The sequence below is a fragment of the Monodon monoceros genome, unplaced genomic scaffold, assembly GCF_005190385.1.
Source record: "Monodon monoceros isolate NGI ecotype Baffin Bay Population unplaced genomic scaffold, NGI_Narwhal_1 Super_Scaffold_12, whole genome shotgun sequence".
Taxonomy (NCBI): Eukaryota; Metazoa; Chordata; class Mammalia; order Artiodactyla; family Monodontidae; genus Monodon; species Monodon monoceros.
In genome coordinates, this window is record NW_021703768.1 from 163,315,686 (window position 1) to 163,328,992 (window position 13,307).

General features: G+C 48.1%; 1 protein-coding gene across 2 annotated transcripts in view; it reads left to right on the plus strand.

Annotated features, from left to right (window-relative positions):
• The first annotated feature begins 9,105 nt into the window (after positions 1–9,105).
• Positions 9,106–13,307, plus strand: part of LDLR (low density lipoprotein receptor) — a 35,271-nt gene continuing 31,069 nt past the window's right edge. For both annotated transcript variants that reach the window (XM_029216933.1, XM_029216932.1), the window contains exon 1: positions 9,106–9,284. In XM_029216933.1, the coding sequence (XP_029072766.1) occupies positions 9,218–9,284 (67 nt within the window). In that variant the 5' untranslated portion in view covers positions 9,106–9,217. The remainder of the gene's footprint in view (positions 9,285–13,307) is intronic.

Here is a 13,307-nt window from a genome sequence, read left to right on the forward strand (position 1 = left end):
CACACACACACACACACACACACACACACACACACACACACACACACGGCTTTCCAGACCCTCAGGCTACAAGGGGCCAACTGTTTCATTGTCAGGACCTCCCGATTGAATGCTGACTGGTTTACCCATCTGCAGCCAGCATCTTAACCTCAGCTAGTTAGGAGGCCTTGGCCTTCCCCATTCATTCCACCCTGAGATCCCTGCTGTTTCCAATTTGCCCAGTGGCCTGAGGTGTTACTTGGCTCCTAGTCAAGCCAGCCCCCTCCAGCAGTGATATTCATGGCTTGTCCAGTCCAATAGGAGCTGGGAGGCCAAAAAAAAAACATTACCTCCCACTGCTCTTACCTTGCCATTCAGTAATTATTTTTGAGTAAATTCTTCTTAATTTGTCAAATGCCTTTGATTAATCTCCAGAATCCTGAAATGGTTGTTTTTGACAACTCTGTCTCCTTGTAAGGTTGCTTTTATGGAGTGGATTTGCCAAGCTACTCATGTCATTTTGAAAGTCCACATTTGTGTGTGTGAATGGCTTTGACTTCATTTTAACAAATTTGAATTTATTTTAATGTTTACAGAAAAGCAGCTCACCTTGATTTCACGGTATTTAGACTGGGGCCAATTTAAAAATGTGTCCCTTGAGGGGGCAAAAAGTATATGTGAAATTTGAGTAGGAGAAAAGTGTTTGTCTGACATAGTTTGTTGGTGAATAGATGGCAGCAAAATCCAAAATAATATTTGCCATGAGTTCATACCTCTCTCATGTCAAAGTCTGGAGTTGGTGCCTCAGTGTTGGAGAACAGCTCCTTCTCTGTCTTGTTGCTTTAGTACTTGCCACCCCTATGTCCAGCATCACCTCATGGCCCAAGATGGGTGCCGGTGCTCCATCTATCCATTCCACATTCCAGCCATCAACGAGGAGGCAAGGGGAGGGAGATCCTCTCTGGAAACTGACACTTCACTCTCTCTTAAGTGCTCGTTGGCTACAACATAGTCAAGTGGCCACACCTAGCTGCACAGGAAGCTGAGAAATGCAGCCTATCTTCTGGTGCCTATGTGCCAAGCTAAAGTTGTGGGCACACTACTCGCTCACTGCATACTTTGAGGTGGTTAGCCCCAGTTTTCAGATGAGAAAACTGAGGCACAGGGAAGGGAAACATTTGCCCAAGCCTGCACAGCCAGTCCTAGAACCAGTGGTTGTCAAGCCCCACTTGCCTTCCTCCCACATTGGGTGGTCGTGGGTTTGAATCCTGGCCCTGCCACGTCCAGGCTATGTGACTTTGGGCAGTTCTCTGCACCTCTCTGAGCCCACTAGGAGATGAGAAGCCAAACAATGCTCACGGAGGTTTCTTATTTCTTTCTTTGGGCATTTCTGTTTTTTCTACGGTGACAGTGAAAAGAGAAATAATTGAAGAAAACTAATGAAGGGCATCAGCAAGAGGAGCTAGTTGGGCTGAACACCCACACATGCAAAGCCAAGTGTGATGGTGACCCAGGAACACGTGGGCTGTGCTGGGGGTGAGAGGTCATCCCCCTGGCCTGGCTCTCCCACGTTGACCTTGGCCTGAGGTCCTGGAACCAGCCTGGCCCTCATGTGCACACTGGCCAGGAACCACGGACCTCTACCAGCCTGAACTCCTGTCGCTCCTGGTGACAGCTGCTAACTGCCTACCCACCACCCCCCACTGGCCTTTGCTCTCAGCACCCATCTATCTGGACAGTCCTTTCCCCTCTATCTCGGCCCGGCTGGCCAGTGCCTTCCTCCCCCATTTATCCCAACAACTCTGAGGGGTGTGGACTTCACTCCCATTTCACAGACAACACAAGTGAAGTTCAGAGAGGTTGAGACACTTGCCCAAGGCCACACAGATTTGGGCCCAGGTTTGTGGGGCACAGGAGTGAGTCCTCGAGGGCCGGGACCTGCTCCAAATCTGGAGGAAAGGCCCTGGGTCTGGGAGGGTGAAATGGCCCCTGGAAAGGGTGCTGCGTTGAGTAATGTAGCCAGGTCTGTGTCCTCAGGGAGTCAGGGAAGGCCCCAGCAAGACTTGGGTGAGCAGGTCCCTTTGGCTGGAATACCAGATGGTCAGGGCATGATGGGAGCCCCTGGGGTGCCCTGACACAGCTAGGACTGGGAGGGGGGCAGTCAGAAGAGTATGGAGCGTCACATGTGACAGATGGCCACAACAATATCTCCCACCCCATATGCACTTCTAGAACCTTGCAACTCCCCCACCAAGGCATGGAATCTAATTCTCCTTCCCTTGACTTTGGCTTGGGACTCTTGGTAAGCAGTAGAGTGCAATAGAAGTGACAATGTGACCACTAAGAGTGGGTCATACAAAGCACCTCAGTTTGTTGGAACACTCCCTGTTAAAGCCATCAGCTCTCATGGAACAGCCCAAATGCCTAGAAGCCACCATGTTGTGAGGAAGCCCGAAGAAGCCCATGCCGAGAGACCACCAAGACCACAGGAGGAAAAAGAGACGGCTGGCCAAACCCCACCTGTGTGCACCTGCCCAGATGAGCCCTTCCCACCTTCCCGACACAAAGTAAGAGAGAGAACAAACTGTTGTTTTAAGCCACTAAGCTGTGGGGTGATTTCTTACACAGTGATAGCAACTGGAACATCCTAAAACAATTTTTCAAATGACATGGGTCTAATTAAGCTAACATGGAAAGATCTTTAGAGCAATGTTAAGGCTAGGAAAGCAAGCTACACAAATGTCCAGCAAGATGCCTTTTTTAAAATTAATTAATTTATTATTTTTGGCTGCGTTGGGTCTTCATTGCTGCGCGTGGGCTTTCTCTAGTTGTGGCGAGCGGGGGCTACTCTTTATTGTGGTGTGCGGTGGCTTCATTGTGGTGGCTTCTCTTGTTGCTGAGCATGGGCTCTAGGCACGCGGGCTCAGTAGTTGTGGCTCACGGGCTCTAGAGAGTAGGCTCAGTAGTTGTGGTGCACGGGTTTAGTTGCTCCAGGGCATGTGGGATCTTCCCGGACCAGGGCTTGAACCTGTGTCCCCTGCATTGGCAGGTGGATTCTTAACCACTGCGCCACCAGGGAAGTCCCAAGATGCCTTTTTTTTAGCACACACAGGGTCTCAGATATTTGCTTTGGACCATGTCTCTGCCACATAAACATTCAGAGAAAGTCCTGTCAGGATATACCCCCAAACACACTATATCCTGAACAGCTGTTACCTCTGGAAGCAGGGAACAAGAGGATGGAGTTGGGAGCTTCTCCAAGCTAGTGAGGTTCTGGACACATGTCCATTTTACGACCCATTTCTTGATTCCTCACCAATGTTTAATTCAACAGAATAGTTGGTTTCTAGTTTATGTCATGGTCTCAGAGATTTCTGCTTCAATGAGGCCATTTGTATCTTCCAGAGCATTCATACTGACAAGGTGCCCAAAGCCCAACTCATCGTGTTCCTCCCACACCTGATTCCGCTTCTGTGTCCCCACCTCTTAGGTGGCTCCAGTGGCCCCAAGAAATCTAACTCAGCTCTCATCCCTTTCCCTCAGCCTCCTACATCCAGTCCGTCCCCCAGCTCAACCATTCTCCTTTCTAAGTATCTTCAATCCACCCACCTCTTCTCCATCCTTGGCCCCTACCTGGTCCACCACCGCTGCCATCGCTGGTCTGGACCAGTGTGGTCTGCACCTCCCTGGTTCCCCAGCTCCCACCCTCACTCCCCACCAGTCTTTTCTTCCACATGGCCAGAGACTTCTAAACTCTTCCAAATCCTTGAGCGCACATGGGGCCCTGATCATCTGAGCCTGGCAACTCTCCAGCCATATCTTCCTAAACCTCAGCCACAATGAAATTTCACACCACACACTTACAGGTGTTTGCACATGCAGGTCCCTCTTCCCAAAATGCCTCCCTTGGCAAATCTCCTTCCCCTGAGCCTCATCTCAAATGTCATTTTCCTGCCCCTTCTCACCTTTCGTTGACAATCTGTAGGAGGAAGCATGTAGGCGCCCTCTAAAAGAAGCCCTCATTGTCATTTTGATTTGCATTTCTCTAATAATTAGTGATGTTGAATGTCTTTTCAGGCCCTTATTGGCCATTGTTATATCTTCTTTGGAAAGGTGTATTTAAGTCCTTTGCTTGTTTTTTAATTGGGCTGTTCGTTTTGCTGTCGTTGAGGTGTAGGGGTTCTTTATATATTCTGAATATTAATCTCACCAGATATAGGATGTGCAAATATTTCCTCCCATTCTATGGGTTGCCTTTTCACTTTGTTGATAGTGTCCTTTGATGCACTTTAGTTTTTAATTTTGATGAAGTCCACCTTATTTGTTTTTTCCTTTATTCTGTATGCTTTTATTGTCACAGCCAAGAACTCACTGGCAAATTCAATGTCATGAAGTTTTACCCCAATGTTTTCTTCTAAAAGTTTTATAATTTTAGCTCTTACTTTTAAGTCTTTGATCCAGTTTGAGTTAATTTTTGTATATGGTGAAAGTTAGTATGCAAAATAGTAAGCATCATTATTTTGCATGTGGTTATAGTTTTTCCAACACCGTTTGTTGAAAAGACTGTCCTTTCTCCACTGAACGGTCTTGGCACCCTTGTCAAAAATAATTTGGCCAGGGCTTCCCTGGTGGCGCAGTGGTTAAGAATCTGCCTGCCAATGCAGGGGACACGGGTTCGAGCCCTGGTCCGGGAAGACCCCACACGCTGCAGAGCAACTAAGCCTGTGCGCCACAACTACTGAGCCTGCACTCTAGAGCCTGTGAGCCACAACTACTGAAGCCTGTGCACCTAGAGCCCGTGCTCCACAACAAGAGAAGCCACCACGATGAGAAGCCCGCACGCAGCAACAAAGACCCAACGCGGCCAAAAATAAATAAATAAAATAAATAAATTTATAAAAAATAAAACTTTTACTTTTTCTCTACTTCTTCCTTTCCTTTTTTTTAGATGTTGGGGGTAGGAGTTTATTAATTAATTAATTAATTAATTTTCTGTGTTGGGTCTTCATTTCTGTGCGAGGGGTTTCTCTAGTTGTGGCAAGTGAGGGCCACTCTTCATCGCGGTGCGCGGGCCTCTCACTATCGCGGCCTCTCTTGTTGCAGAGAACAGGCTCCAGATATGCAGGCTCAGTAGTTGTGGCTCATGGGCCTAGTTGCTCCGCGGCATGTGGGATCCTCCCAGACCAGGGCTCGAACCCGTGTCCCCTGCATTAGCAGGCAGATTCTCAACCACTGGGCCACAAGGGAAGCCCTACTTCTTCCTTTCTTATTTGGACGCCTTTTATTTTCTTTTAATTGCCTAATTACACTAGCTAGAACTTCCAATACTATGTTGAATAAAAGGATTGAAAGCAAGCATCATTTTCTTGTTCCTGATCTTAGGAAAAAGTCTTTTTACATTTTCCTAACCAGAGAAATGTTTCACCAATTCAAGCTAAATGAAAATATACTTTTTCTCTAGTAGCCTTCCACATCTCATACCAGAAGTAGCCTCTGCACTCTCCATCTGGCACTGCATGGGCTCAAGTTTATATACACATCCTGCCGTGTTCTCTCTCCCGGAGTCCTTGAGGATGAGGTGGTGTCTTCCTCAATTTTGAATCTCCCCAACTACAGACTTGGGGCTTTCTCCATGTTCTCAATACAGGTTTGCCTTCAAGTCTGGTATTCTGCTTGAAAGGAAGGACCGGCAGCCCAGAACAAATTTGAGTTCTGAATTATCAAAATCCCAACAATAGTGGAATTCAGAAGCAGGGCATCTCTAATGTTGTTGCAGCTACGCCAGCAATAATATCTCTTGGACTTCCCTGGCAGTCCGGTGGTTAAGACTCTGCGCTTCCACTGCGGGAGTGGCAGGTTCGATCCCTGGTCAGGGAACTAAGATCCCACAAGCCACGTAGTGTGGAAAAAAAAAAACACCTCTAGTTTTCATTTATTTATTTAACCCTTACTACCACAGGGCGCTGGATATATAAACCATTGTCTCTGCCCTCACATGGCTTATAGGCGTTTTTGTGGAGATAATTGGTGGCTACCGAGTCAAGGCAAGTCTCTAATTGTACCTACTGGAAGGCACCAAGGCACCTGCAGTTACTCACCCTCTGTCTGCTGACTTCTGGGTCAAAGGCCAGACGACAGCTACGAAGGCTCACCTTGGTCAAAAGCAGACCCCTTTGTTCAGAGACCTATTCCGGTCTGAGTCTCCTGGTGAATTCGAGAGGTGTAAAACAAGACAAAGAAGGCTGTCCATTAATTAGAATGAGGAAAATGCCTGCCCTGGATTTGAATGACTTTGCAAGTCTAGGAATTTTCAGATGAAGTGGATTCCATGGAAGGATTGTTTTCAAGTTCCTATGAGAAAGAAAGTGATAAATGGAATATTTATAAATGGAATGGAATATTTGTAAACGGAATATTTCCTGTCATATCAATAGACAAAGGGTGTCACAGTCATCAATGATTGCAGCCCTCCAATGTGACCCGGTGAGCCCTAAGAAAACTCAGGGCTGAAAAGAATACCTGCCAGCTAGCAGCCAACAGACTGCAACCACTCTGGAGATGGTGAGCCCTGAGGAAATTCAGGATGTGAAAATACAGGATACGGGCCCCAGATAGCTGAGGTGCATATCAAAGGAATGAGTCCAGTGAGCCCTGACTTTTACATCTTCCCATACAGAGAAAAGCGCTAAATTCCTTAACTTGAGATATCTGGTTTTCTTTAATTAACAATAATCTTTTTATGTTCAGACTACCTGCCCTTTGTTACAAAACTTCTATATAACCTGGCTCCCCCTTCACCTCCTCGGAGCAGTTTCTCAGAGCTATCTGAAACGCTGTCTCCCGGGCTGCAGTCCTCATTTTGCCCCAAATAAAACTTAACTTGCAGCTCTCACATTGTGCATTTTTTTTCAAGTCAACAAAAGTGTTCCCTAAAGAAAAGGGGGGGGGGGGAAAAGAGATGTAGTTGCAAAGACAGCCAAACAAAACAGGGAACCCATACACTGTCTATTATGTGCCAAGCAAGCATGGCTCCAATCACGTTTATTTATTTAGACAGTTTTTTTAAATTATTTATTTATTTATTTATGGCTGTGTTGGTTCTTCATTACTTGGCGCGGGCTTTCTCTTTCTGTGAGCACGGGCTCACAACAGAAACTGAGCCAGTGAGGTCTTGCAATTTTTCTGAAGGGAAACCACACCTAGGGCTCCTGACTTTAAAAGATAAATAAATAAATAAAAAAGGAGCATATGGTGTAAGGAATTGGAATTGGATGGTGACACATTCAGAAATGTTGCAACTCCCAGAACTTGCCTGCCCTTTTAAATTTCTCCAGGTGTTTGCTCATGATCTCATTTTGACCCTGTTACTGAACCTGCCAAGTAAGGGAAGTGGCATTACTTTCTCTCCCATATTTATTTTATCTCCCATTTTTAATTTTTATTTATTTTTTAAAAATTTTATTTATTTTTGTCTGCGCTGGGTCTTCTTGCTGTGCGGGCTTTCTCTAGTTGCGGTGAGCGGGGGCTACTCTTCCTTGCAGTGCGTGGGCTTCTCACTGCGGTGGCTTCTCGTTTCGGAGAGCGGGCTCTAGGCGCGCAGGCTTCAGTAGTTGTGGCATGCAGGCTCAGCAGTGCTTAACTGCTCTGCAGCATGTGGGATCTTCCCTGACTAGGGACCAAACCCATGTCCCCTCATTGGCAGGTGGACTCAACCACTGAGCCACCAGGGAAGTCCCTATCTCCCATTTTTTAACTGGCAAAGCTAAATAACTCGGGACTTCCTTGGTGGTCCAGTGGGTAAGACTCCACGCTCCCAATGCAGGGGGCCCAGGTTTGATCCCTGGTCAGGAAACTAGATTCCGCATGCATGCCCCAACTAGAGATCTCCGCATGCCCCAATGAAGATCCAGCATGACACAACTAAGACCCTTCACAGACTAAATAAATAAATAAGTGTTAAAAAACAAAACAAAACTGAGTGACTCACCCAGGTCTGTCTGATTCAGAAGCTGGGGCTCTTTACTGCCAAACACTGTCTATAAGTTTCTTCCCCTGGATTAAATCACTGTTTTTCTTTCTGTTTCCTCTCTGCCTCTTTTCTGCCTTCTTTCCTGGGTTTCCTGTAAGTCTGCTGAGAGGTAAGTATGCCTTGCCAAGCTCAGTTTGTAAAACCTCAGAGAACTCTGCTCATTCCTGAGGGAACCCTCCAAAACTACCAAACCCCTTACGGGAGGCTTTCTGGCCAGGGGCCTCTGGGAAGTTCATGAATCTCCAAAGAGACACCCTGATTCTTGAAAGCTGTTCTCCATCAGCCCTCTGTGGCTTAGGCAATCGGGTTCAGTTCTGAAAGCTCTATTTTGTTTTCATTTTGCTTTGGGGAGAGGCTTTGGGCCTCTCTGTTGATTCAACTCCTTCTCCTTAAAGGATAAATCAATATTTATGTCCAGACCCCAGGTATTGGGTCAATTGATTTTAGAGATGTTTTTGCTCATAATTCATCCAAGTGCTGGATTCCACAAAACAAAATCAGTCTTTGGCTGTACTTTCGTGACGATTTTATTTAAATGCCTCATTAATAACTGTTTATGGGGTGATTTGGAAGAACCCTCTAAGACTATATATGACGAAACAGTTAAAATCTATAAACAATTCCTACAAAGGAAAAGGCAAGGAGAGACAGAGGTAGGGGGGTGTAGTTTCCAGCATCTCTAGTTTTTTTCCTTTTGAATCAGAGGGGAGATGTCATTGGCCTATTAGACGATTTGGAAGGACAGGTGGTTGCTAATCTCCTTTGGGCACCAAAGAGAACGTAACAATTAAAAGTGGAGTGAAATGTAAGGGAGATCCTTCAGGAGACGCGCATTTCCATTTGGGGGTGGGCGTGGCGGCGACTCCCCTCTTCAGGGGCTACCCAAATGGGACACATCCGGCAGCCTGTCCCGAAGCGGCTTTGGAAAGGACTGGAATCCGAGTCAGGGCTTCACGGGTTAAGGAGCCCATGTCACATCGGCCGTTCCAAACTCCTCCTCTCGAAACTCCTCCTCTCGCAGTGAGGTGAAGATGTTTGAAAATCACCCCACTGCAAACTCCTCCCTCTACGGGAAACCTCACATTGAAATGCTGCAAATGACTGGGGCCCCGCGTGCAGTCGCGTCAGGGCCGCGCGAAGCCCGGGTTTCTAGAGCGGACACAGCGGACAGCAGCCCGGCCCGGGGCGTGACAGGCAGAGGCTGGGAACATGAGGCTTGAGGGCTGCGGGCTGCGCTGGGCCGTCGCCCTGCTCATCGCTGCGACTGCGGGTGCAGGTAAGGCTGGCTCCAGAAGCTCGCGCGGGGTAGGGGTGAGCCTGCGAACTAGGAGAGCCCCTTAGTAATTTTTTTTTGCAGGGTAAGAGAACGAAAAATCATTCCACCCTTGGAAGACTTGTGGGAAAGTGGCACGAAATCCTTCCCAAATGGCTGCAGGGAGCACTAAGGGGAGCGCGAGGGTTGGGAGGGTCTGAGGGGTCTGGGGAGTCAGGGGAATGCGGGATGCGACTTTCCCCACAAGTCTCCACCCGATTGCAGACCCTCTTGTCTTAGAGCCGGGTACGCGGGTCTCCACCAATGGGGGGAGGGACCCCCTCCCAGAGTTATTCTAGGGGTGAGAGTGACCCGAAACCCGGCTGCTCAGCCTGGTCCCTGGCTGCACGCTCAGGGTAGTCTGCGGTTGCGCCCCTGCGCCGGTTCACCCTCAGAGGTTACGGCGGCCGGCAAGTTGACTTCGTGCGGCTCAAGGGCGCTGCTAGCTCCCGGAACTGAGAGGAACGCGTCCAGCGTAAACCCCGCACCACACTTCCTCCCAAGGCCACCGCCTTCAGCCCCGCCCCCGAGCTCCCATAGGGCGCCATTGGAACAGGCGAGCCTCGAGCCACTCCCCTTGGCCAATGGGAAGCGGTGGCTGCGGAGGCGCGCGCGGCGCCGGGCGGGGCAGGCTCAAGACTAGCGGCGCACCTCGTTCTCGGTGAGGACGTCCAAGGAGATTCCTCAGGTTGGTCCCAGCTTCTGTCACAAAGGAGGCGTCACGTCCCGGGCCCCTGGAGAAGCTCTGCTAGCGTGGCCGAGGCGCCCGCCGAGCGCCGCGGCCCCCTCGGCGAAGGCCTCAGTTTTCCTCTCTATCTGTGGCGAGGCCTTCGTCCCCGCTTTGTCCTCGGGGGCCGCCCTCACCCACCCCGCCCGGGACGTGTTCGCAGACGTGCCCCCCAGGCCACCCTCATGGCCCTCGGGTTGCCGTGTTTGTTCAGAGGCGCTGAATGGGTTCAGCTGTGCTGCCCACATGACAGCATTTCGTTTTAGAGGGTTTGAAATTTAGATTTGGGCAAGAGGCTAGTTGATGCACCATCCTGAGTTGTCTACTGGCTCCCAGAGGCATTTGACCTCCCTCTGGAAAATAGAGAAATGGTCCTTTTCCTACTTACCACCAGCTGGGCCTAGAAAAGGATTGGGATTGTCTGATTAACAGGATGCAGGAAGCTTTTCCTTTTTATTGGCAGGGAGGTGGCTTTGAACTCTTGGAATCAGTACCTGTGACACATCAGTGTCCTCTGGGAGGAGAGGAAGGGAGGTTGCACATGGTAGAGGATTACTGTAATAATTCGGCCATTCAGTTGTGTGAAGCAAAGGGAGCGTGGCTTGGTCAAGAGACACTTGATTAGCCTGTATTTCACACGCGATCCACTCCATTCCTAAGAGGAAATGATGGCAGTGAAGTCTTGAGCAAGATGTGTTGCTTGCTTCAGTTTCCTCTTTCACTGGGGGGCGGAGGATCTGGTGTATTTTGGGTGGCAAGGAGGCTGATCGTCTGGTGTGTTCCCCAGGCTCCCGAGAGCTGGCAGCTACTATGTATCTTCTCTGGTGTTAACACAACCACGTACATTTGTAGCAGCCCTGACTACTCCAGTTTGCCCCGAGGGAGAGGGAATTTCTTGTCTGTTTCCTTTGGGAATGGAAGTAATTGGGATCTTAACGGCATGCTTTCCCTCAGCCAGATCAAAATCAGTTAACACAGTTAACAGCTGTGTGTGGAGCCTCAAATATGCCAAGGACACATCCAAACTCAGAAAGTAGAGTGGTCCCGCTAAGAGTTGTGTCTGCTTTGGCAGCAGGCCCCAGGGTTATTCATTGATCATTGCCAAGCATATTTGTCTTCCAGGGCAACACTGGCAAAAGATAGGGAGAGTGTTCTTGAGACTGCAAATCTTTAAGAGAAATATGTGCCTCATTCTGTCTTTCCACAGTATTCCTGCTCTTATCTGTAGGGTTCCTCCCCTGATAAGACCCAGTTCTAGATGCCTTTTTTGCTCAGTGCTTGGATGGCCTTTCATGTTCCACATTAAGTACATTAACAGCATCCATACTCTGCCCCGCTGTCAGGAAAGAGACCATGTGTTGCTAAGACACTGTGGAAGTAGCCAGCAGTGAACAGTGATAGAAACAGGCTACCCCTCCCCAAAGGAAACAAAATCTACCATCGAGATCACCCTTGGGGAAAATACCTTGGCGACACCTCGTGTGGAAAAGAGCACTGGTAAAAGGATGTCTTGTTCGTTTTCCGCTGAGTCTGTTAGCTCCCGCCATTTCTTTCTCAAGAAAATGATTCCATGTATTATTTTGATTTCCCTGCACAACCACTGTCTTCAGTAACAGGAAGGAAAACATCGAAAGCGTTTACCACCTCATTTGTGTGCTGGAGAAAAAGCAGAAATGTGTATTCCCCTTTTCTGTTTCGATAATGTTGTTCCTGACTTGTCATTCGTGACAGGAGAGGCCTAAGGGCTAGAGTTTAGTTTTTTTGTTTTTGTTTTTTTTCCTAAGGGAGGGTGCAGTGCTTATGTAATTTTAGGCATCTCCAGAGATAAGGGATTGGGAGCTCTGGTTTGCTTTTGCTGAAATTCAAATGAAACTGACACGGAAAACCCAAATCTTGCTTCTGGAACAGGGAGAAAACAAGAAAGAGGTGTGATTTCTTTGGGCTGTGGTGTTTGAAACAGGCCTAGTTCTGACCCATTGTTCAGGACTGTGTTGCCTGCTGTGGAAACACCTATCTGATGTGCTGTCCCTTGGTGCTCACTGTTCCTCATCCCCGTCCCCATGAGCAAGGCTATGGGATTTATTTCCCAGCTGACCATTCCCTATAATGGTGAAATCCATTCACTTTTCATTTAAACACTGTCTGGAGCTGTCGGCCAGCTGTTCAGATAGAAATAGGTAGTAGTGGGGTCTTCCTGTTGGTGGGGTCTTCAGGCGTCTATGACAAGCAAATATTTGATTAACTGTTGCCAGGGGAAGGCTTGTTATCCAGGGAAGGGGGTTATTGTTCTTTAAAGGGCCTTAAGATGTTTTAATAGTTCTAAACTTTCCAGGAGCACATTTTGTGTGTAAGACGATTCCTTGTGCAAAGTGGATTAGTAGTGGTAATCGAAACTGCAATCGCCTGGTTGGGAGAGGGGATGACAGAAGGTCCTCCTCCGGGATCCTCACTGAGAATGCCCCTTGCCTGAACTTCCTTTTTTACTTTTTTCTGAGAGTCCTGGAATTCCGATTGCTTGTTGCCCACCCTGTGTGCCAGGATCTAGAAGTGAGTCATTTCCTTTTTCAGGCATGATCACAGTTCGGTTGTGAGTCAGTGGGGTGTGGGGTGTATTGTAGAGGCAACTCTGAGGGAGATATCCTGTTTGGCTCAGTAGCTGGGCAATGTATTTATCAGTCTGTGTTCTGATAGCAGTAGATTCCAAAGCTCAGCTCATTCACTTCTCTTGAATGAATGGGCTCCACTGGGGCCACCTCCAGCCTGGCCTCCTTGTAGTTCAGTTACCAAGTTCTGTTGATGCTTGTCAACACTCTTTGTATTTCTATCTTTATCACCTGTAGCCTCCTTGTGGCCCTCCTAATCTCACCTGACTGGTTTCCTAACCTCTGGCAGGAACCTTGGACGTGATGTTTGAAGACTTAGAGTTTCCGTTTTGAAATTGAGGTGTAATTGGCATACTATAAAATGGACAGATGAGTAAAGAGTTCAGTGAGTTGTGATAAACATTTACTTCTATGTAACCACCTCTCATTAGGATCTAGAGAATTTCTCACCTCCCAGAAAGTTCCCAGAAAGCCATTTACACCCAAGCCTGTCTGTCTGAGCACCTCACTACACTGCCTCTCAGGGAGTCTACACAAAAGTGCTGGGTGAAGCAGCAAAGTAGAAATGGATGAAGGGATACATTATTCTCCCATGGATCCCTTTACCAGAAATGCCAAATCAAGTTTCTCCATCCGTGCATGCATATTTGAGAACTC